The sequence below is a fragment of the Rhipicephalus microplus genome, unplaced genomic scaffold (genome assembly GCF_043290135.1).
Source record: "Rhipicephalus microplus isolate Deutch F79 unplaced genomic scaffold, USDA_Rmic scaffold_16, whole genome shotgun sequence".
Taxonomy (NCBI): domain Eukaryota; kingdom Metazoa; phylum Arthropoda; class Arachnida; order Ixodida; family Ixodidae; genus Rhipicephalus; species Rhipicephalus microplus.
Genome location: NW_027464589.1, coordinates 5,586,792 through 5,612,386, shown reverse-complemented (window position 1 = coordinate 5,612,386; position 25,595 = coordinate 5,586,792). Strand labels below are relative to the sequence as shown.

Below are 25,595 nucleotides of genomic sequence, written 5' to 3'. Positions count from 1 at the left end.
TCCAACCTGCGAGTTACGATCCGACTAGTGCGCGGGTGTTGCTACTTGAATGTGTTCCTCTTCACTCTTTTATTTCGTGTGTGTGCCCCTCCTCGTGGTATTCTCCATGAATTTGTGTGTTTGGGTGACCGGGAACATTTTGGAAGAGACACTTGTGTGATAGTGCTATGTAATGTTGTATTGACGTTAGGTGGATCCTCTGTAACATGTTATTTTTGTTTTGGTTGTTTTTGTATGATGTTGACGTGCGACTCTGAAGTGTCGGCAGTGCACCTAGTGTGACCCCCCCTCTGCCCATACGGTTCTTGAAGTTGTATGTACAACAAACGTACCTACAACATTCTTGGGTCGGAAGGAGTTATGTTTGGGGCACGCGAAGGATGGCCAGTCGGTATACGGCGCCTGACGAAAAGAGAAGCTAATGAAAGAAGGCTGCGCAGACGCGAACTTAGCTGTTCACCTCTGCACGCGCCTTTGTTGTCAACCCGTGAGCTTTTGTTCACCTCACCTGTGCTGGTGAGTAGCGTTCCCAGGTGAGCCAGACTGAGATATAAGCGGTCCCTGTCGCGACACTGCTCCCGACAGGATAATGTGGTGCCATGCTGTCACAATAAGCATGGATAGACGAGAACATCGTGTGTAATAACCCCAGACAGCCGACTGGCTGTCTAGACAGGCTTGTTGTCGCATGAAAGTATCTTTTAAGCTGTTTGTTGACCGAATGACTGAGTTCTTCTTTAGCCGATTCTTGGAGGATGAGGTTGGAATAGTGTGGGAACGCAGAGGCGGAGACCCGTCTCTGAGAAAAAGAGAGTTGTTTGCTGCATTGGTGAAGCATCGAGTAGGGGTTCGTCCCACGAGGTGGTCTCAAATGAGACGGGAGGTATTTGATGAGAAATGAAGAGGAGAGGGGCTTGGTGCTCGACAGCGAGATAGAGAAGCGGGGACAGAGGTCGTGGTTAGCGGCGAATCTGATCCTAGGTTGATATTACATCGAGAAGTTGGTGTCAATGTGTGGAGTATACGAAGGGCTCGGCAAGTAACGCTGACGTTAATACAGGCCAGTGCCAATTGTGTGGTTGGTTTGGTGGCCGCCCTGGCCATTGTTTGCAAATTAGTGTGTGTAAATAGACCGGGGTGTACTAGGAAGTAAGCAACAGGGTTTGTCCAGTCCAACGTGTTGTCGTGGCCATCTGAACTATCGGGATTACATCCATCATCCCAATCTTGACTGCGCATCTCGTCATATCCCTTTGGACACTCCCGACCGACTTTGATGGTTCTATGGCCTACAAGGCCACAGAACCATCAATGTCGTGGCTGCTTGTTTGAAGTCTGGCTACTTGCATTGTTCAATGTTCTACGAGTCGAGAGCTCGAGAACCGTCTTCATGCACGTTTCCCAAGCTCCGAGGTACCTCGTCCCCGTGACCTGTCCAGGAGATAGCCGCCTGCTGCATCATCACGGCACCTGACTACACGGCTGGAATGTGTGCCCCCTCATCCAGGTCATTGTGCTATGCTGTGCGAGGCTGTTTTGTGTCTTGCGTGGTACTCTGCCTTGTCACCTGCTAACCAGACGGGTCTCTTTTCTGGTTGGGACTAGCATGGTGCAGGACTTTTGCATTTTGGGGGCAAAGATGAAGACATCTTGATTTGGAGAGTCGAGACACTCCAGATGAGCTTCCATCATCACGTAGCAAGAGCTTCTTTCATCATGTAAAATTACGCTACCATCAATATTACAGCAAGAAACGCTACGTGCATGAATGTAAATAAGCATTCCTGTTATCGGCTCCGGTTCCTATGGAATATATTCAAGGCTGCTCTGCAAAACGTTAAAGTGACGTCAGTGACCACCGTCTTACTCTGCCGTTCACCCACCGAAGCTGGTTTCCGGCCCTTCCGCCCCGTCTTATACCGATGACACTGTTCTTCCTGGGTGCGCCTATGATCGAGCCAGTGGCTTCTGTCCTGTTCCACTTTTACAGCATGCATGTCAAATAAAGGTTTTCTTTTCTTTCTTTGTGTACAAGACGGGAGACAAAGTGCAAGAGTTTTCATTTCCAAAAGATGAAGCGATCTATAAGAAATGAATCAGTGCGATTCCTCGACTGGATTTCGGGCTTACTGCCAACAACAATGTATGAAGTAAATTTTCACTACTGCTACTACAAATGGGCAGTTTATGAGGGAGCCATGACAAGCGTTATGTTACTGGATTGTATTGCAAGGAGAATCTTGTGCTCCGCATCTTTGAATGCAGGCATGCGCCTTGCAGCTCCACGCGTCGTGCCTCGAGCATACATGGTCGTACACCGATCACTGGACAGCAAAAGTGTTACAAGTTCCGCAAGGCGCAGACTGTCAAACTTGTAGAGATCCACAAAGCGTACACTGTGGAACTCAGAGCCTTGAATCATTGTCATCTCAATATCCTGGCTGCCCTGCTTTGTATCTGTCGAAGCAAGATGTGCACTTAAAAAGGGGATCTCTATATGCCGAGAAAGTGTGCATGGATGCACGAGGTCTTCCTCGTGCTATTGAAGGGGCCACCTCCTTGTATCGCCAAAAAAGTGCAAATATTGGCCCTTTCTGCAATGATGAAGTGCCTAAAAGAGAAATGCATTCTAGATGAATGCATTATTTATCGCAAAAACTGTCCCATGTTCCTGAACATTGTGAATCAGTGCATACTTCTTCTCCAGTCCTCTGTTAACTGTGTTCGACAATCTTCTTATCACTGCTTGTGTTTACACGGTAACTTAGTGAAACGCATAGGTGACCGGGTTGTGCCATATGGCATCAGTGATATCAACGATCTATTTGACATAATGTTTAAGTTGCAGCAGATGCAGTGAAATCTCGGTAGAACGAACCCCACATTAACGAACTTTTCAGATTAAACAACTTCTAAAAACCCCACGCCGGCTGCTAATAGTTTCAATGTAAAACTATTTTACTACTACGTACTTCAGAATGGTGAACTTCTCAGCATAACGAGCGTTAATTTAGTTCCGCATTAAATTAACAACGCCTCAGTACTACGAACTCATGTTCTGAAATCCGTCGCGACCACCAGAGCGGTACGCAAGCAGACAACAAAGCGAACGAACGCCTTGCTTCTCGGAAGTGTGGCAGTTTGGGCTAGTTGGTATGACATGACGATAGTTATAGTGCGAGAACAGAACAACGACAAAGAGCGCTCATGTCCTTCCTGTCTCTTTTGTCGTCGTTCTGTTCTCGCGCTACAACAATCGGCTTCTCATAAGACGCGCGACAGTGCGGAGAGAAAAAAAAAAAAGACACGAAAGGGGGACTTTCTTTTTTTTTTTTATTGAAGCGCTGACACTGCAGGTTTACAAGCACAGAGGCGAGGGCAACAGGGGAGGGCAAGGTCAGGGAAAGCAGAGGGCAGAGTGGGAGTCGCGGAGCAGGAAGCATAGGCGCGGAAAACCTGAGAGAGCGAGGGAGCAGAAAACAAAACGCGAGAAATTTTCATTTCTATCACTTTTTTTTTCTTCAGAAGAGGCGATGACAGCCGCGACGCTTCAGGTTTTTCTTTTTTTTTTTTTTCTCACTTCTACATGTGCTCTAGGACTAGGAGTTCTTGTTTGTCAGTCTTATTCATCTCTTTTCGGTGATTACTTATGTCCGCAAAGCAAGTCGGCGTTCGCGCTGTGGTGCTAGTACGAATGAGTTCGTCTCTGCGTGCAACAAAGAAGCGGAATCAGTTTTCGCTAAGCGAGAAAGTGGATATTCTTCAGCAACTGGAAGGCAAAAAGCAGGCTGTTGTGACCAAAGAACCAAATCGCACCGCAGAAATGTGGATGAGCTGGGCCCTTTGCACTACAAAGCTTGTGCTGCATGCGTCAAATTAAAAAAAAAATATGACTTCTTCAAAGTAAGCAGGCATTTTCTGGTGTTCACTTGTGCATTAGTTTTTTTCTCGTTAAAAATTAGTTCAAGGACCCACTGTTGTAAAGGTAAGTCATTTTGTTCAATGGAAGATAAGTATGGTTAATTTTTGGGTTTTCACTATAACAACCTTTTAAAATAACAAACGAAATGTCACAATCCCCTGAAGTTCGTTATACCGAGATTTCGCTGTATCTAGCAACAAAGCTTCATTTGATGGAGCTACTGACTTGATAAGAATGATTGATATGTGCGGTTTAACGTCCCAAAACCACTATATGATTATGAGAGACGTTGTAGTGGAGGGCTCCGGAAATTTAGACCATCTGGAGTTCTTTAACGTGTACCCAAATCTGAGCACACGGGCCTACAACATTTCCGCCTCCATCGGAAATGCAGCCGCCACAGCCGGGATTCAAACCCGCGCCCTACGGGTCAGCAGCCGAGTACCTTAGCCACTAGACCCCGCAGCGGGGCTGACTTGATAACAAATTTCTTAGAAAAGACAGCACAAAATGTCCCTGAGAATAGAAAGGACACTGTGAAATGTTTAAAGGAGAAAGTGTTGTTGGTTGAGAGATTGCAGCACACTTTGCACATTGTTTGCTTCGCGGCAAACATCGTGCGCGAAAGCTAAAGACTTTTATTAACTTTGAAGTGAAGTCAATTACCTTGTCTGTTATAGTATTTTGTACATGGTTGTGTGTGTACTGTCTTAAAGCGGTTACAATAGTAAAACTCCGGCCGAACAGGTACGGGCGAAATTTAGTGACAGCCCAAACAAGAGCAAGACACTCTCTTTGGGTGATGGAATACTAGTTCTTTTCGGCAGGGGATTAAAGGCGGCTGGCGTCCATGCTGACGCTGAGCTAAAACAGCACCGATTCCGTGGCCACCTGCGTCAGTACGAACTTCTGTTGGTGCGGTCTGATAGAAGTGGGCTAATATTGGCGTGGTCGTGAGGGCTGCAATAGGCTCCAAAAATGCAGCTTGTTGAGACGAATTCCAAGTATATGGGACGTCTTTTTAAAGCAGCTCGGTGAGAAGCCACGCAATATCAGCAAAATTCAGGATGAAGCGGCGGAAATAGGAGCACAAACCAAGGAAGCTCCGGACATTCTTAGCAGAAGAGATTACGAGAAATTGAATCACTGCGCGGATTTTGTCCGGGCCGGGCTGTACCCCAAATGCGTTAACAAGGTGACCAAGTACAGTTACTTCACGACGGCCGAAATGGCATTTGGAGTTCAGCTGGAGACCAGCGTTGCGAAATACTCGGAGAATACTGGGCAGTCGCTCAAGGTGGCTCACATATGTCAGTGAAAAAACAATTATATCATCTCAGTAGCACAAGCAAGTAGACCATTTGAAGCCCCGCAGAAGGGAATCCATCATGCGCTCAAAGGTGGCCGGCGCATTGCAAAGATCAAACGGCATTACTTTAAATTGATATAACCTATCGGGGGTTACAAATGCTGTTTTTTCTCTGTCCCGTGGGTCTACAGCGATCTGCTAATCGATCTGCTAATAACGAGATCGAAGGTCAATGGACGAGAAAAACTTCGCGCCATGAAGCAGTCAAGGGCGTCATCTATTCTTGGTAAGGGGTAAACGTCCTTTTTAGTGACCTTGTTGAGATGTCTATATTTGACGCAAAACCACCATGTGTTGTCCTTCTTGACAAGCACGACTGGGGATGCCCACGGACTATGGGATGCCCACGGACTATATGACTGTTCGATGACACTTCTGGCGAGCATTTTCTCATCCTCTTTCCGGATGACAGAGCGTTAGGCAGCGGAGACACGGTAACGGCGGCGATGTAATGGGTTGACAGCGCCGGTGTTAATGTGATGGTTCACAACTGATGTCTGGCCTAAAGGGCGGTTGTCTAGATCGAATATGTCTGCATAGGATGTCAAGAGATGGTGGAGGTCTTGTGCTTCGGAGGGTGAAACATCTGGTGCTATCATTTTGGCAATGCCAATGCTTGAAAGGCTGGACGCAGTGAGCAAGTTGACGTGCGGGGTAGGTTACTCAACTGACAGCTCAGAGATATCACACAAAGACGACACAATGCCTAGTTTAATACCAGCAGGCAGCACGTGCGTGGAGAAACCAAAGTTCAAAAGAGACAAATAGGTCTGGGTGTGGCATACTCTCAGCACGGTATGCGGGACAGCAATGAAATGCTTTAGCAAAACGTCGGTAATGGGTGAAACGACATATTCACCATCGCGCACAGGCGGATCATACATGAACTGCACGTAAGTCGCGGCTTGTGGCAGAAGATGCAGGAACTCGGTGGCACAAAGGCGACCGAGCATCACGGGCAACAGCGACGTCAAAAGGCGGTTCCAAGTGAAGAAGGCCCGTCAAGCAATCGATAAGGGCGGAGTGCGCAGAGAGAAAGTCGAGACTGAGAATCACGTCATGTGGGCACTGCTCAAGCACGGTGAACAATACAACCGTCTGACGGCCAGTAAAACACACGCGAGAGGTACACATGCCGAGAACGGTAGATGTGCTCCCATCAGCAAGCATTACTGCACACTTAAGAAAAGGCGTGATCCCTTTTCACAGTTTAATACAGAGAGCAGCGCTCATAACTGAAATTTGTGTGCTAGTGTCTATGAGGGCTATAACGGTTACGTCATCCACCAAAGATCCAAAATACTGCGGTGTGTAAAAATCGTCAACAGAGGATTCGCAGAACGGGTCATTAATGCAGCGTCACCTCCGGGTGCTGCATGGTCTAGTTTCCCCGAGGTTGAGGCCCCAGGTCGTGCAGGGGATCTGGATCGAGAAATCATCGGCGAGAGAGATTGGCGGCCTTGGGATGATGGTGACCGGCGAACCTTCGGCCCTGAACGTTAGTAGGAGCAGGCGGGGGATCGTACAGAGTAAAAAAACCGACTAGAGTTGCCTTCAAAGCGGCGCCATGTCCCAGTGTTCCCGGATGAATTGGACGTCCAATGATTGCGACAGTAACACGCAATGTGTCCGGCGTGAGAACACTAAAAGCAGATCGGTCGATCACCCGACGTCCTCCATTCAGCAGGGTTCCCGTAGCGGGAAGGGTACACCGGGATCTGGTTAACCTAAGTTAAACTCTCGGTAGTACGAACAACACAAAGAGGTGCAATGGCGAGATTTGCAATTTCTTGGCGAACGACGGATTGGATGAGGGAGACGGTGGATGCGTTATCTTGAGGGCCGTCGGAAGCAATGGCTGCAGGAGCCATAGCTTCAAGTTCGCAACGAACGATCCAGTGACACGAATTGACCTGCTGAACAACTCGACAAGCTTCAGTTTGCAAATGTCCTAGCTTGTCAACTCCGACTCATGCGCCTCATACGAGGTGAGTGCCGTATCCTGCAAGTAAAATACAATACGGCCAGCATGAACGTGGGGTCCCACCTGTAGTATTCGCTCACACACTCGTACAACGCGAACCAATCTTCGACATTCACCTTGTCCTTGCCTGTGCCCGAGAATGTTCCAAGTCTGGTGGAAGCAGGAGAATCAGAGGAGGCAGCTGCTGCTGCTGCTGCTGTTGCTCTTGTGGGTAGGCCTGTCGAGCCATTGCAGGAAAATAAACGTAGCGACCACTTTGAAGTTCCATGTTGGTTTGCCGGGAGAGCCAGGTAAACCTACCCAGCACCTCCACCAATAATCTTACAAGGAAACATATATTTGCGGATATTTACGATGTTTACATGCGATGGCAATGGCTGGCACACTGGTGAGCTGGGACCAGTCTCTAACCACTTCGTAGCCTTTTCTTCCAGGCACAGACCGTCTACCGCTTTGTGCCCCAATCCCAGTACTGCCTTATGACAATATGTACGTACATAATAAGCTCATGCCACGAATTATTTGGGGCAATCGGTATCATAAAGCGTAATTCGTAACTAAGCAGCACTTGCGTACAGCAAATGAAGCAGCTGCAGATGAGCTAATAGAGGGGTGTGTCTATTCTCCAGGCAACCGGGATAATTGTTCAAAAAAATTTCTCCCGGCAGCCGCTTCCCGTTGGCTCTCATATGTTACGTGAGTAACTGCAGGGACAAATTTTTTTGTATTATTCTAAACCGGGAGAATTTCCGAAGGTTCTCCCGACAGCGTAAAATTTATGTCAGCATTTAACGGCAGCCGAACATGAACTCCCAATACACTCTTAAAAAAAGTTTGTAAAAAGGTAGCGACTGCAAGCAAACAAGAAGTAACTGCAAAGCTTACAACCATTCTTGAAGCATTAGTAACCTTTTGCAACCTGTTTACTACCCACACTAAAAAATAATTACTAGCGACAATCATTACTAACTTTTTTACTACTTGTTTATGTATTAAGATGATGTTACCATTCTTTCAAGACTCTGGTACTCTTCCCGCCAGGAGACACCGTGTAAACAGGGTGGCTAGTTTTTCTAACACAATCTGTCCTGCATCTTTCAGCAGATCTGATGTTACCTGATCCTCACCCGCAGCTTTGCCTCTTTGCATGCTCTCCAAAGCTTTTCTGACTCCTATCATTACTGGTGGGGTGTCATCTGGGTTACTGCTATTTGTTATGGTATTAAGGTCGTGGTTCTCCCGGCTACTGACAGATCTCTGTAAAACTCCTCTGCTATTTTAACTATTCTATCCATATTGGTAGTTATTTTGCCTTCTTTGTCCTTTAGTGCATACATCCGATTTTCGCCTGCCCCAAGTTTCCTCTTCACTGCTTTGACGCTTCCTCCGTTTATTCAGAGCGTATTCAATTCTCTCCATGTTATATTTTCTTACATCGCATACATTCTGCCTATTAATCAACTTCGAAAGCTCTGCCAGTTTTATTTTGTCTGTTGTACTTGAGACTTTCATGATTTGACGCTTCCTAATGAGATTCTCCATTTCCTGGGAAAGCTTGCAAGTGTCCTGTCTAACTACCCTGCCTCCAACTTCCACAAGATACAACTTCCAGTTGTATCTTGCCGGTACTTAGCTAAAGAGCAGAAACCTGGCGACTCACAAAGAGGGTTCAGCTTAAATTGAGGACGACGCAGCGAGCAATGGAAAGAAAAATGGTAGGTGTAACCTTAAGAGACAAGAAGAAAGCAGAGTGGATTAGGGAACACACGGGGTTAAGAATATCATAGTTGAAATCAAGAAGAGAAAATGGACATGGGCCGGGCATGTAGCGCGTAGACAGGATAACCGCTGGTCATTAAGCGAAACTGACTGAATTCCCAGAGAAGGCAAGCGAGTTAGGGGGAGACAGAAGGTTAGGTGGGCAGATGAGATTAAGAAGTTTGCGGGCATAAATTGGCAGCAGCAAGCACAGGATCGGGTTAACTGGCGGAATATGGGAGAGGCCTTTGTCCTGCAGTGGACGTCGTCAGGCTGATGATGATGACTACTTCTTTATTACCTGCATTAGTACCCAGTAATTGGAATGAAATAGGTAGTAACTGAAGCCGCTGCTAATTTTTTGCAACCTAGCCATGAACTATGCAATTTAAAATAATAGGTAACACATATTCTATTATTTATAAGACAAATCGTCTCAACGTTTCATCTTGATATGGAAATATGATGCATTAGATATCCCTGGAAACAAAATTGGCCCCGTATCTGCATGTTAATCTACAAATGTTGTCGAAAGACGATAGTCTTACAAGTGGAGAGAGTGAACAAAACATTTATTTGATGTTCTGCGCAAGAAAATCGGTGAGTGGTATTCTGGAGGCGCTGCGTTGGAGTGCCTCGAGCGGGCAGCGGAGGCGAACAAGCGCATCAAGTCACATCACACGTGAGACATGAGCGCCATCTGGCAGTTTTCTTGGAAAATGAAGCACGTGGCTCTGAGACGGGTGTGCGCAACCATCTCAGAGGTGACAAGGTGTAGAACGCAAGGTGATGGGTAGGTGCCCCCACCGTCTCATCTTAGCAAAGTGTTCGAAACACTCGCCTTATCGTGCATGCGTTGTATGGTCAGCGCAGCGTGATAAGCGCTACGGTCTTTAAAATTACTTATGCATGCCTTTTCTAGTAAAAGACGCACATGCAGAATATATACATATTGTTTTGATGCCCCAGACATGTGCAATAATTGCTTATTAATTGGCGATTACACAAGTATGAATGGTGAATCTTGAGCATCATTGGTGGGCACTACAGATGGGGTCGACCGTTTCAAGTACCCGGTGCCGTTTAGAGTAGAGAAACAGACAAATGTACAGACAGACAGACAGACAGACCAATATTTTTGCGCCGAAGGTCCCCAAGAAAGATTATTGTCTTTAAAAAAAAGTAACTTGCACAACAGAGGTATCTAAGCATCATTTAACTATTATCACAATGAAAAAGTTCAAGTTAAGGAACCATAAGCAAGTGCTGCACGCATTGTAATACACAATTATAATAAACTAATATGACAGGCAGATAAAAATTAACCAGACAGTCAAAATTAATACAGTCCTTCATTATGGCATGTCTCTTAAGAATATCACCGAATTCACTGGATATTCACTGGAATGTCACCGATGCGCAGCCGCGACAACAACGTCATCAAGATCGGAAATCATATTAGCGAGCATCCAGCAGTATCTCTTCTGTGGGCACGGAGGCACGATGGAGAAAACAACGAAAGGCCTACGCATCTGTCTTTTCGCTCTGCAGTTCGCCGTGGTCGCGGCTGGTGCGTCGGTGTTTGGCCTTCTGGACTACTTTCCGCCCTTGGGAGGAATTTGCGAGGCCGCGCCTGCCATGGATCCGCGCCTGTTGGAAACAACTTGCGTGAACCTGTCTGAGCACATGGAACGCCCCCTGGAATATCACCGATGCGCAGCCGCGATGACAACGTCAGCAAGTTTGGAAACGATATTACCGATTGATATGTGGGGTTTAACGTCCCAAAACCACCATATGATTATAAGAGACGCCGTAGTGGAGAACTCCGGAAATTTCGACCACCTGGGGTTCTTTAACGTGCACCCAAATCTGAGCACACGGGCCTACAACATTTCCGCCTCCATCGGAAATGCAGCCGCCGCAGCCGGGATTCGAACCCGCGACCTGCAAGTCAGCAGCCGAGTACCTTAGCCACTAGACCACCGCGGCGGGGCAACGATATTACCGAGCATCCAGCAGTATGTCTTCTGCGGGCACGGAGGCACGATGGAGGAAACAACGAAAGGCTTACGCATCTGTCTTTTTGCTCTGCAGGTTGGTTGCTTTTCCAAATTACCCTCTGGCAGCTTGCGATCAGATGATCCTTTCCTTGTCGTGCTTCCGTGCCCTGAAGCAGTTCGCGAGTGTGCATTGCATCTTCGGCGCCTCCTGCTCCTGGGAGTTGACATCGAAACAAATCCTGGTTCTATGACTAAATCTCAGGAAGAGAAGCTTAATTCAGTTTTTGATAGTGTGCAATGTATTGAAGCTAACACTGTGAGCCTTCTCGAATCCGTTAACCAGGTTTTGCTCCTACATGCCACTTTAAAAAAAGATTTCGAATCTCTCACGCAAAGAGTAGGCGAGCTCGAGAACAAACTTCAGTCAATGTCGACACAGCACTCTTCCGCGAATGCAGAAAACATTTCCAAGATGCACGTAATAATCGATGAATTACAGTCAGAGGTGACAGGGAGCAATTCCGGGCTTGGCCCCACGCATGAGAAAGAGCTTTAGAGAATTCAAGACAAAATATACGACTTGGAAAACCGCTCCCGCCAGTCTAACTTACTTTTTTACGGAGTCGCCGATACTGATGGTTCCGAGTCGTGGGAGGCCCCTGCGAGATTCGTAAAAGAGGTCTGTTCAAGCCATTTTGGCATATCTGTTTCGTCTATTTCTGGACCTCACCGCCTGGGCCGGGTTTCAGCGGATAAGAAGCGTCCAATCATTGCAAATTTTTTTAACAAGAAAGAAGTCGAATCCATTTTGAGCAAGGGCTTCAAACTGAAAAACAACACTAAGCGTAGCACGAGACTATTATGAGGCCGTGCGGGACAAAAGACGCAAACTACTGCAGTTTTCAAAGAGCTTAAAAAGGACGGTGACCGTATTCGCCTCGTTTTCAATAAGTTATTCGTTAACGATGACATTTACATGAGGGACACAGAGTCGAACAGTGCTAAACAACTTTCAAGTCACAACAACACTTGACGCATCTCAAATGTCCATCCCCCTGTCTTCTCGTGTCACCAACCAGTACCTTTATATCAGCCATCTGAAGCAAACGAACTGTCAACTAGTTCCCTTGATCACGCACACGGCTTTCTTTTTCCTTACAACCAAGCCAGAAGTATCCTCAGTAAACGGAACAAAAAAAGTTCATCCCAAACCTCAGGAGTTAAGGCGTCGACAAATAAGGCATCACACGAAATAACTTTCGCAAATGTGAATGCGTGCAGCATCATGAACAAATTACATGCTTTAGAATCATTGCTTATTGGTCTCGAACCTGACTTCTTGGCCGTTACTGAAACGTGGCTAACAAGTGATATCGAAGATGCTGAGCTAACACCCCCAAACTACGCGATCATACGCAAAGATAGACCAACACGAAGCGGCAGCGTAGCTGTCTTTATAAGTAAAAGAATCCCCTTCACATTACTTTCGGACGTAGAAGGCTTAAAGGCTGTATTTTGCAAACTTAAATTCACAACCCACGTTATCGTTCTCGAGTGTGCATACCGCGCCCCTTCATCAAACCTTGAGTGTATGGATGCCCTGTGCACGTACATGCGGCGTCACGCATCTAATGCCAGAGTTATTCTAGTGGGGGACCTTAATGCGCCTGACTTCAACTGGGAATCAATGCAGTAACATAGCATCTGCTCCGAATTAATTTACGATTTAATTCTTTCTTTAAACCTTTCACAAATAGTGACGCAGCCTACGCGTGTACAGGGACACAACAGGAGTGTGCTGGACTTAATCTTTCTCCCTGATAACTTTCCGGTACATGAAGCAAAGATAGAACTGCTAGACAGCATTTCAGACCATAAAATAACTTATTGTAGGATACCTATAAAGGACAGTAAAATGCCTGCATACGCAGAGGAAACATTTCCAGACTTTTGTAATGCCGATGACATAGCAATACATAACTTACTGTTCGACGAATTTCTATCATTTCAAGAATTAGCCTCTGACTCCACTACGACTATGGAAATGTTGTGGCATAAATTCAAAGAAGTTGTTCTTTATTGCTTACAAAACTACGTTCCATGGAAGAAAAAGATGACCAGTTAAGATGAATCCATGGGTCACACATGTCGTTATGCATGCTAAAAGAAAGGTGAAGCGTTTGAGGAAAAACCTAAAAGAGAAACCTAATATTTATAGCCGACAAAATCTGTGCGCAGGTATAACTGACATGAAAAATAAAATAAAGGCAGCCAAGTCTACTTATTTTGAAAAAACTCCACCTCGTTTCATAAAAAGTTCTCCAACAAAATTTTGGCAATACATGAATTCTAAAGTCTGTAAAATGACCCACGAAACACCTGCTATTCCGCAAACGTATTAAATAGCTATTTCCAATCAATTTTTACAGTTGACGACGGAAAACAGCCTCACATAGAAATTAGAGACGAGAAATCTATTAAGCGATTATTCATTTCAGAAGAGAGAGTTTTCAACTTACTATTGAAATTGGATGGCAAAAAAAGTTCCGGACCAGACAACATACCTAAGGCGTTTTTAAAAAGATATGCCAAATGGATAACAAAATACCTGTGCCTGCTTTTTAACCGACCATTGTCGTCGCGTACCCCACCAAAGGATTGGAGAATAGCAAAAGTGATTCCTATACATAAAAAGGATTGGAGAATAGCAAAAGTGATTCCTATACATAAGTCTGAAAATAAAAACGAACCTTTCAATTATCGGCCCATCTAATTAACATGTACGGTTGGTAAATTGCTCGAACACATAATCTTAAAGCACATAACGAAACACCTAGAACACAAAATACTGTCCCCATTTAAACATGGCTTCCTCCAGGGCATGTCTAGTGTGACAAAACTCATTGAAATGGTCCATGACGCCTCATTAAGCATCAATCGCCAAAAACAAATTGATCTTATTCTGCTATATTTCTCGAAAGCATTTGATCAGGTGTCGCACAGCAAACTCATCTTGAAACTCCAACTTCTTCTAGGCAAGGGCCAAATCGTTGACTGGATTACTAGCTTCCTAACAGACAGGTCGCAGTTCGTGGAATTAAACCATGTCCAATCTTCAATCGTACCGGTGACCTCTGGCGTACCGCAAGGCAGTGTTTTGGGGCCGGTATTATTCTTAATTTTCGTCAACGATCTTCCTTCATCTGTTAATGTTGGATGCAGATTATTTTCAGATGACTGCATCCTGTACAAAGAAATCCACTCACACGATGACCGTATCGCCTTAAATATCGCCTGAGTGGGCGTGGGAACAGCGCAGAAATGCGGCACCGTAACTTTGCTCGCTTGTTCACACAGGCTGCTTCACTTCTTCACTTCTGCTCGTGGCTATCACCGACTGCTGGGCATGAGCCACGGACAGTGCTTCTGCCTGATAGCGACCAGTTTTCGGCCAGTCCAGGATTTGGCCGGAAACACCCCTGCAACATCTTCCCGAGCCAGGCGGCCACTTCATCGGTCGTGACGTCATCGCAAGACCAGGATAAAAAAGGATGGCACGAAGCTGGCCTCTCCAGTGGGCGTGGAAACAGCGCAGAAATGCGGCACCGTAACTTTGCTCGCTTGTTCACACAGGTTGCTTCACTTCTTCACTTCTGCTCGTGGCTATCACCGACTGCTGGGCATGAGCCACGGACAGTGCTTCTGCCTGATAGCGATCAGTTTTCGGCCAGTCCAGGATTTGGCCGGAAACACCCCTGCAACATCTTCCCGAGCCAGGCGGCCACTTCATCGGTCGTGACGTCATCGCAAGCCCAGGATAAAAACAGATGGCACGAACCTGGCCTCTCCAGTGGGCGTGGGAACAGCGCAGAAATGCGGCACCGTAACTTTGCTCGCTTGTTCACACAGGTTAGTAACAATACTCCTTTATATGCAAAGAAGTCCAACAATGTGTGCTTGATGCTGTTCCCATGCCCGGGAGTCTTGTTGTCACTGTTAAGTGAATGTGTAGATGTTATATCTATGCTTGTTTTGCTATCTGGCGACGTTGAAGAAAACCCAGGGACCAATAAAAAGGTTCCTGAGTCTGACCTATCGAACAGGGCTCATGAGCCAAAATTTAGTGACATGTTTGCTCTTCTGCAGAGCGTGAACTCTCGAACCGAAAAAATGAAACAGGACCAAGTGAAGTTAATATCTAGCGTGAATGAAATTAAAAACAACCAGGAAGCAATCGAGCGCAAAGTTAACGACATCGACCGTAGGCTCGCCGCTGTCGAAGCAAAAGCGTGTGACAACGCCGAGGTCGGGGATGAACTTTTGCAGCTAAAGCAGCTAACCGACCATCTGAGCAGAGAAAACGCTAGGTTACACGATGAACATTCTCAGCTTGAGGATAGAATGAGACGCAGTAACCTCTTGTTTTACGGTTTGACAGACTGTCCGCAGGAGAAATGGAACCAAACTGAAGAAAAACTGGTTAAAGAGATCAGTACCGTTTTTAAGTCACCAGTGCCGAGCGAAGCTCTTGAGCGAGTACACAGGCTAGGAACGTACAGGCCCAGCCAAAATAGACCAGTTATTGCTAAGTTTGCATCTTTTAAGTTAAAGCAGGAATTATTATCGCTCAGCGGAAAATTCAAAGAGAATGGCATCACTGTAAGTGAGGATTATTCTCTTCAAACACGGCAGGCGCGAAAGAAGCTTGTAGAATTTGCCAAACAACGAGACGTTTCTTTCAAGCTTCGGTACAATAAGTTGCACATAGGTGATAAACGTTACAGTTACAATTTTTCTGACGACAGTGTGTACGAACTTGGCGGCGCCTCTGGGGAATTCGTTAATCGGCAGCTTTCAGGCGAACCCTCAGTACCCAGGGCACCGTTATCAGCTGCAAACTCGCCGCAGTAGCGACACGCGAGGGGTGGGGGGCGGTGTCCAAAAAATTCGCTTTCTTTTCACGAACATCAGGAGTGTCTTATCGAAACGCGATGAACTAAATGCGGCGGTCGACTCATGTGACGCTGATGTTGCATTGTTAACTGAAACGTGGCTTACTTCAAAAATTAACAGCAGTGAATTGTTTGATTCTACAAAGCGTTTCAATGTGTATCGTCGTGATAGAGGTGATAGATGCGGCGGTAGTGTACTTGTTGCTGTAGCGGATCATATTTCTTCGTCTTTTGTGCCTGTTGTAACCCATTTAGAGATCATATTTGTTGAAATTTGCACATGTTATAAAAAGATTATCTTGGGTATCTGCTACCGTCCACCGTCCTGTGATCCGAGCTTTGTCAATAGCCTTCACGATGTGGTTAACATAATTATGGAACGTTTTCCTAATGTACCAGTCCTTTTAGCCGGAGACTTTAACTACCCAAATATATTTTGGTCCAGTGATGTACCTCAGTTAAGTCCGTTCTCTACTGACAGTTATAATTTTTTGAGCTTTTGTTCTGATTTCAACTTTACGCAAATTGTCACCCAACCAACCCGCATTACACCTACTACTTCCAGCATTTTAGATCTCGTGTTAACAAACGTGCCTGACCTGTTCATGTCTCCACTTTGTTTGCCTCAATTAAATGATCATTCTTTGCTCCATTTCACTATGGATGTTTGCGTTCCTCACCATGAAAATTATACTAAGCGCATTAGAGATTACGCTGCTGCCGATTTTGATGCCATCGATAAAAAACTTTGTTTATTTCTGGACAGCTATCTTGATGAATTCGAGGCTCGTTCCGTTAATTCGAACTGGATTTTGTTCAAAGAAAAAGTAGCATACCTGACTGAAACGTTTGTTCCCCTGCGGTTAGTCACCACCAATAAGCATGCTCCCTGGTATAGCCAATCTTTGAAAAGGTTGGCTAATAAGAAAAAAAGGCTGTTTCGGTCCGCTAAAGTTTCTAACTCGCAGGCCAGATGGGATTCTTACTACGTTGCTAATGGGGAATATAGGAGGGCCACAAAAGCAGCAAAGGAAACCTACTTTACACTCCCCAATATGTTAGCCAACAACCCGAGACAATTTTGGAAGGTGGTGAATAAAAAAGATACTCACGAAATAACACTTAAAACTTCGGACGGGGTAACCCATAAAGATGATTGCGCTGTTATTCTCTGTGACACCTTCGCGGCGGCAGTGTCAGGTCTCCTCAACAAAGGTTCAAACCCTGTTTGTCAAGCTAGTGGTTATCTCCCGATGGAAGCAATTCGTTTCGACACAGCAGGTGTACAAAAAATAATAGAAAATCTTAAAGTCTCGTCTTCCGCCGGAATTGACAACATTACTTCCAAGTTTTTAATCAACACTAAAGTCTACAGCGCCATAATCTTAACAAAAATATTTGAGCAATCTCTGGAAGCGGGCTGTCTTCCGGATGATTGGAGTGTGGGAAGAATTATTCCATTCTTTAAGTCAGGTGATAAACTTTGTCCGGAAAATTACAGACCAGTATCAATCACTTCGATACCATGCAAAATAATGGAACACGTAATTTATTCGCAGCTTGTAAAATTTTTAGAGGGCAATTCTTTCTTTACTGATTCGCAGCATGGATTTCGTAAAAACTTTTCCTGTGAAACGCAACTAATATGTTTTATACATGATTTGCATTCTATTCTCGACAACGGCACACCCATTGACTGTATCTTTTTAGATTTCTCAAAAGCGTTTGACAAAGTACCTCATGATTTACTCATTTTAAAATTACGGAGCCTCAATATAGATGATAACGTCCTCGCGTGGGTGATTGCTTTTCTCAGTAACCGTTCCCAATTTGTAAGTGTTAATAACTTTGATTCGCCCAGGGTCCCGGTTGGCTCTGGGGTCCCACAGGGCTCCGTGTCGGGAGCATTGCTCTTTCTGGTCTATATAAATGATTTGCCTCTAAACATTACTTCTTCAGTGAGTCTTTTCGCAGATGACTGCGTAATTTATCGGGCAATTAAGGGACATTCAGACGTTCTAGAATTGCAGGCTGATATGGATCGGGTTCAGGAATGGTGTGAGACTTGGGGCATGGCGTTAAACGTTAACAAATGCAAGTACATGCATGTTAACCGACACAGCACTAGTATCAGGTCGTATCATATTAATAATGTTCTTCTCGAAGTAGTAAATTCTTATAAGTATCTAGGTATCCACATAACTTCTACATTGTCTTGGAAGACACACATTGAACATATTGCAGGTAAAGCTAATAGCACGTTGGGTTACCTTCGAAGAAATTTTAATCAGGCACCCGTTTCCTTGAAACTCTTACTCTACAAAGTATTGGTACGTAGCAGATTAGAATATGCAGCATCTTTTTGGGACCCTGGTCATGACTCGCTTATCTATGAATTAGAACGAGTGCAGAATCGGGCAGCGCGCTTCATCCTTTCAAATTACCATCGCACCTCGATCGTCACATCAATGAAAACTACACTAGCATTACCCCTACTGTCTCTTCGCAGGAAAGTGTCTCGGCTGTGTATATTCCATAAAATTTACTTCACCAATCCGTTACTCAGAAGCAGATTATTGGCCCAACCAACTTACGTTTCCACTCGCATTGATCATCGCCATAAAGTAGGACTTCCTTTAGCGCACACCAAGTGTTTTCATGATTCATTTGTGCCAAAAACATCTGTATGTTGGAATCATCTTCCTTGTGATATTGTTGGTATAAAAGATGCTGCTTTATTTAAAATTGCCGTCACTAATTTTATTTGTACGTAGCCTCAGTTCAACCCTGTAGCAAGCGATGATTGCAATTTTTATGTTGTATTTTGCTTTGTATGCTGTACATATATGTATGTACCCACTCCCCTCTGTAATGCCCTCGGGCCTTGAGGGTAACTGAATAAATAAAATAAATAAATAAATACAGTGCTAGACGCAGTTTCAGCCTGGTGCAGTGATTGGCAAATGAACATCAACGAAAAAAAGTCGGCGCTCTTATCTATAACTAGAAAAAAGCATCCATCGAATTTTAATTACGTCATCAATTCAGCTCCCCTTTATAAAGTCACCAAACATAAGCATCTAGGAGTCATTCTGTCACATGACCTACGATAGGACGCTACTACATCACATCATCTGCGCTGAAAAGACAGTTATAAAAAGGTGATTACAGCAAGCACCACCACACACAAAGTTACTGGCCTACAATACACTTATACGACCCATCCTGGAGTACGCAAACACTGCCTGGTTCCTGTACACACAAAAAAAAAAAAAAACTAACCAGCAAGCTCAAAGGTGTTCAACGAAAAGCGCTTAGGGTCATCTTTAACAAACCGAACAGATTCAACTACGGAGATGCTTAAGAAGGCTGTACTACTAACCATAAAAAACCGGGTGATATTGACACGCTTAAAGCTGATGTACAAACTGTTACATGGTCACCTAAACATAGACAAGTCCCGCTACATAAAGCTATCCGCAGCTAGAACTACCCGCCACAAATACTCTCATACTCTTGCCCCTTACATATTTCACACAGATGCCTTCAAATTCTCATTCTTCCCGCTTGCGATCAGAGAATGGAATAACCTGTCCCCCTCCTTTACCAGAAGCACAACCGAAGCCACTTTCACAAAACTAGTAGAAAGCGACTTGATAGCCTCGCAAATATAATATGGTGCTATGTGATCTTTCTTGTTATTTAAGTAAAGTGCCAATATGATTGTACTTTGACAAATGTGCTTATATGTTTTCTTTTTTTGTTGTTATGTAATTTTTTTCTTATTTTTTTCCCTTTCTATTGACTGTACTTAATCACTGCCTTAGATTGTCCACCTGTTATAATCCCTCTGGGATTGACAGTATGTATAAATAAGTAAATAAAATAAATGAATATTGATACATAACAGCCGCTAAACGCAGCTGCATGAAAGAGGAGGACGAAGTGAGTTTTTTTATGCTGGGCTGGTGCCATCTTGATCGTCGAGTTCTGTGGGTTGTAAATAGATTATTAAAAAAGTTACTCTTAACATTATTGGTGGAGGTGGACGACCCCCGTACCTCGATGGAGACGCGCAGCGGTCGCAACATCGGCGACCTATGGACTGCTTCGACTGCTGGTACTTCCTCTATGCCATCCTCATCAGTCCAAGGCACCACCTACGTCACACTCCCATACCTCCGGGATCCCGGCACTTTCTCCGGTGATGGTACGATCGATGTTGAAACTTGGCTTTAACCGGTACGAGCGCGTCAGTGCTACTCACCACTGGGATCCCACGCTCATGCTCGCCAACGTGCTTTTCTACATGGACGGCACTCCCCGAACATGGTTTGAAAGCCACGAAGCCCACATAATGAGCTGCGATCTCTTCGAAGAAAAGATCTGCGACCTGTTTGACTATTTATCTGGTCGTCAGTTCGCTGCGAAGAAAGCTCTTGCTACACGGGCCCAGTCTTCTACCAAATCATACGTCTCCTGCAGTCTTGACGTCTTGGCCCTTTGTTCCAAGGCCGACCAGTGCATGTGGGAAGACGAAAAGGTCAACCACGTCTTGAGGCTGCAGAGGAGGAGGCGTTGCTTTGGTGGTCAAACAGGAAATCACTTGCATAACTATGGACGAAATAATCGACAATGAAAGTGTATGGTGTCAAATTAATTTTCGTAGGCTCTCGGCTCTCGTAGGTGTAGTCTACCGGCCCCCTTCTTCGCCGGAGTCGTTTTTGGAAAACATTCAGTCTTACATGCAGCAGAAGTGCAAGCCTAATCAAAAAGTCATATTAGCGGGGGACTTCAACCTACCATCAATTGATTGGAACACTCTTCACCCAGGTTCAACAGACGTAGCGAACTGTATCTTGTTGCTTGAATTGATGCTGAACTTTAATCTCGTTCAACTTGTTAAAGATGCTACCAGAGTTGCTCGAAGCACTGAAAGTGTACTAGATCTTCTATTTGTTGGAAACTTTCCAGATGACACTAAGGCCAGTGTTTATGATGGAATCTCTGATCACAAGGTGGTTTTACTTACCGCGAATTTCTGCCCTGACAAAAAGAATTCTGCGAGCAAGAGCGTGTTCAATTTTTCTGCTGCGGATGACGAAGCTATTATAGATAAACTTGGTTTGTGCTTCGGTGACTTTGAGGCAGGAGGAGATGTATTAAGTCTGTAGAATACGTTTAAAAATGTTACTGCATCGTGTCTTGATAAATTCGTACCCAAATTTCAGAAAAAGAAACTGTGCAACCCCTGGATAACACGCGATATAATACAATTGAAAAGAACAATATCAAGAAAACGCAAAGCAGCGCGTAAAGATAACCAGGCCATATCTTCCCTCTCAGTAACACTGAAGCACAAAATACGAACCGCTCGAGATTATTTTTTTGGAACGACACTTGTTAACTTCATGAAAAATGCTCCGCAAAAGTTTTGGGGATACTTGTCCGGAAACAAAAAATCTGTTGAACAGCTTCGCGTTGACGGCTGCGCAGTTACTGATCCTTACGCAATTGCTAATGAGCTAAACAGAACATTCCACAGTGTGTTCAGTCAACAGAGTTTAACCAATAATCCGACGGAACCATCTCCTCTCTCGCCCAACGTAATGCCGGATATAGATTTAAATGTAAATGGTATTCGCCTTCTTAAACTTGATACCAAGAAGTCTTCTGGCCCTGACGGTATCCCTAATGCCTTTTTGAAGCGTTATGCGGACATTATTTCACATTACTTATATATTTTGTTCAATAAATCTTTGGATGACAGATGCCTACCTTCTGATTGGTTGTGTGAAAATATTGTCCCAATCCACAAGAATGGAAGCAAACTGCTCGCTTCGAACTTCAGGCCAATATCATTATACAGTAGTAGCTGTAAACTACTTGAGCACATCCTCTCCAGCCAGATAACTTCATTCTTGGAATCAAAAAACATATTAGGCAGCTTCCAGCACGGGTTTAGAAAAAAGTTATCAACGACGACCCAGCTCGTATCAGTCATACACGACTTCGCTGATGCTATCAATGACAGAAAACAAATAGATGTAATATTTTTGGACCTATCAAAAGCCTTTGATAGGGTACCGCACTCTTTACTGATACGAAAAATGCAGCGTGTAGGGATTGCTCCCCGCCTCGTGGACTGGATTTCTGCGTATCTGAAAAACATAACGCAGTTTGTAGAAATTAGCGGCTGCCAATCACAAAACCTTGATGTATTGTCAGAAGTACCCCAGGGGTCGGTCTTGGGACCACTCTTGTTCTTGATCTATGTGAATGATATTTGCGATGATATTGACGCGGGAGTGACTGTGAAAATGTTTGCAGACGACTGTGTTATTTATACAACTGTCAGTAGCCCCTTGCATCAATCATTGCTTAACGACAACTTGTGCAAAATTGCTGACTGGTGTGAGAGGTGGCAGATGGTTGTTAACTACTCAAAAACTTGCGCTCTTACAGTAACACACAAGAAAACTCCTCTTAAATATGAATACCATGTTCGTAACCAAAGTATTGAATTTGTTAATACCGTAAAATATTTGGGATTGACCATTAATACGAAACTTAGCTGGGACGCTCACATCGACAACGTTTGCGCCAAGGCCTACAAGAAGCTATGCTTCTTAAGAAGGAAGCTGAGGTCATGTGATTGGAAAGTTAAACTTGCAGCCTATAAAACCCTAGTTCGACCAGTGCTAGAATACGCATCCCTTGCTTGGGACCCATATTTAAAGAAAAACATAAAGTGGAAAAGATTCAGCGGCTAAGCGCACGGTTTATTTTTTCAGACTTTAGGCGCCTCTCCTCCGTTTCTGAAATGTTAAATAAATGTGAGCTAGAACCACTGGAATGTAGGCGAAGAATTGCAAGGTTAGTCTTCTTTTATAAACTATACAACAATGAATCTGGTTTAAATAAAGAATTGTACATTCTGCCACCTCCTCAGGGCTCAGCAAGGTTAAATCATTCAAAAACTGTAAGACCATATGCTCCTAAAAATAACATATTGAAGTACTCCTTTTTTGTAAGAACCATTGAAGACTGGAATTCACTGCCTTCCGACTGCGTGCACGCTCCGACTTCTTGTTTTGACCTCTGTGTTAGGAACCTTATGTAACCCTCTCCTGCTAGGATGGTGAAAAACTGTCTGCAGCATTCCTTAAATAAATAAAATAAATAAAAAGGCATTGCCAACAATGCTTTCAACCTGCTGGTTTTCAACGTCTCAAGCATCGACACCATCCTTAAAGAATGCCGACGTCTCGAACAAGATAGAGCCCGCCGCGTAGCCCAAAGCATCGTGCGCCTTCTGAACACAGCAGCCACTTCTTCGTGTTACGACGCCTTCGACCAGGCCCCTCGATGTGACAACCTCACATGCATCATTCTTCGAGAGGTCGAGGCAGCACAACCGATAGCCACGCCATTACCGACACCTGCGCCTTCGCCAACCACGATCTCTTTGATACAAGCTGTCGTTCATCAAGAACGATTGAATGTCCGCCAACATCCTGTTCCTGCCGTATGCTCTGTTGAGCCTTCTTATCGTCCACCTTCTGCTCCTCGCATCCAATGCAATTCGTCCGAATGCCGTACCCTTGATGACAGGCCCATATGTTTTAACTGTCGACGCATTTGTCATATCGCTCGTCTCTGCCGCAGCCGCTAGGCTCCACCGTCACATTATACACCTCAGTCTCACGCCACTTCTGTCCCCCAGTCGTCCGCATCACTTTCTCCATCAACGCCGACCACATTTTCCGCACCTGCAGCACCTCTGAGCAGACCTCGCTACGACCGGTCACTGTCTCCTGCTCGTCGTAAGTCCCGTGCTGCCTCCCCAATCTATTCGCAGCACCCCTGACCGGAAAACTAGGCCGTTCAGCTTCTGGAGGTGGAGTTGCGTTGAGGACCTTCGTAAGAAATTCTCGCTTAACGTTAACGATGAACCGGAACCTTTTGGAAGTTACTGTCGACAATGTTCGTGTTAGTGCATTGATAGATACTGGCGCGCATGTGTTCATTATGAGTGCTAACCTTCGCCGCCGACTTACGAAGTTGTCACGCCCGCCTTCAACCGAGCTGTACGAGTCACCGATGAAGGAACTGCCATAATTCTTGGCATGTTCTTTGCGCGAGTTTCTAATGGGGAGAGAAGCACTGTTGTTCTTTTCGCCGTTAGCGAACATTGCCCTCATGAACTCATTCTTGGTACGGATTTTCTAGCAACGCGCTCTGCACTTATAGACTGTTCAGCTGGCTCTCTCCATCTCGATTTACCTCTCTTATCGACCCGACCAGCCCACCGCAAACCAGCCTCTGCTGCATTGATTTCACGCGCCTCCCGCCAAACTATGTCACACATGTCGACTTATCCTTCACGCCGCCAGTACCTGACGGTGATTACATGGTGGCCCCAATTCCTGCTGTGATGCTTACGCATGGGGTTGCTGTGCCGCATATGATTCTGACGATTACGAGAAACCGCACCTTCCTTCCACTGGTCAACCTCTCACTCACTACCCAAGTTCTACCACAGGGTATCTCCATAGCCAAAATTGCCACTCTCCAAGACGACCATGTCGAGCCCTTCAGAGTTGACGATTGCTGCAGCTCAGTCAGTGGTTCCACTCCATCTCGTTCTTGGGGCCCCGACATCGAGTGAATGGTGTCATCGGTCCTCACGTCTGAACAAGCTGCAGCGCTTTGCCACGTTCTTGAGGGCTATCGTAGCATTTTTGACTTTGCCAGCATCTTTATGCCAAACGACCATTGTCACCCATCGCATAAATACTGGCCATGCAACTTCCATTCCCCGACGCCCCTACCGTGTCTCTGCGTCGGAGCGTGCAATAATACAACAGGAAGTCCGCAAAATGCTTGCGAAAAACATTATCGAGCCGTCATGCAGCCCCTGGGTTTCTCCAGTCGTCCTTTTTAAAAAGAAGGATGGAACATGGCGCCTTTGTGTCGATTGCCGTCACCTTAACAAAATTACCAAAAAAGACGTTTATCCTTTGCCTCGCATTGACGACGCCCTCGACTGCCTGTGTGGTGCTACTTATTTTTCAACTATTGACCTTCGGTCAGGCTACTGGCAGATAGCCGTCGACGAGATAGACCACAAGACGACCGCATTTATCACTCCTGATGGTCTTTATCAGTTTAAGGTGATGCCCTTTGGTCTCTGCACTGCGCCAGCCACATTTAAAAGAATGATGGACTAATTGCTCCAAGGGTTGAAATGGTCCACCTGCTCGTGTTACTTTGACGATGTTATTGTCTTTTCGCCCACATTCGACTCGCATCTCAATCCTTTGTCAGCTATTCTGGACGTTTTCCATGGAGCCGGACTCCAGCTTAACGCCTCCAAGTGGCACTTCACTCGTCGTCAAATTTCCGTGCTCGGTCACCTTGTTGATGCCCAAGGCGTGCGTCCAGACCCAGAGAAAATTCGCGCAGTCACGAACTTTCCCGTTCCGAAGACACAAAAGTTGCCCGCAGTTTTCTGGGGTTGTGCTCATATTTCAGACCTATTGTTAAGGACCTTGCGACCATTGCACGCACCCTCACAGACCTCTTGAAGAAAGACGCCTCGTTT

General features: G+C 45.3%; 1 protein-coding gene across 10 annotated transcripts in view; it reads right to left on the bottom strand.

The window, feature by feature from the left end:
- LOC119166653 (uncharacterized) overlaps window positions 1-25,595 on the bottom strand; it is a 288,262-nt gene that overhangs the window by 216,121 nt on the left and 46,546 nt on the right. For 5 of the 10 annotated variants that reach the window (XM_075883322.1, XM_075883325.1, XM_075883329.1 and 2 more), the window contains exon 2: window positions 11,648-11,695. The exons of 3 other annotated variants lie outside the window; for them this stretch is intronic. In XM_075883322.1, coding sequence (XP_075739437.1) covers window positions 11,648-11,695 — 48 coding nt within the window. Of the gene's footprint in view, window positions 1-11,647; window positions 11,696-20,049; window positions 20,550-25,595 lie in introns of all 10 variants that reach the window. 2 more of the 10 variants (XM_075883326.1, XM_075883327.1) reach the window with 2 other exon arrangements.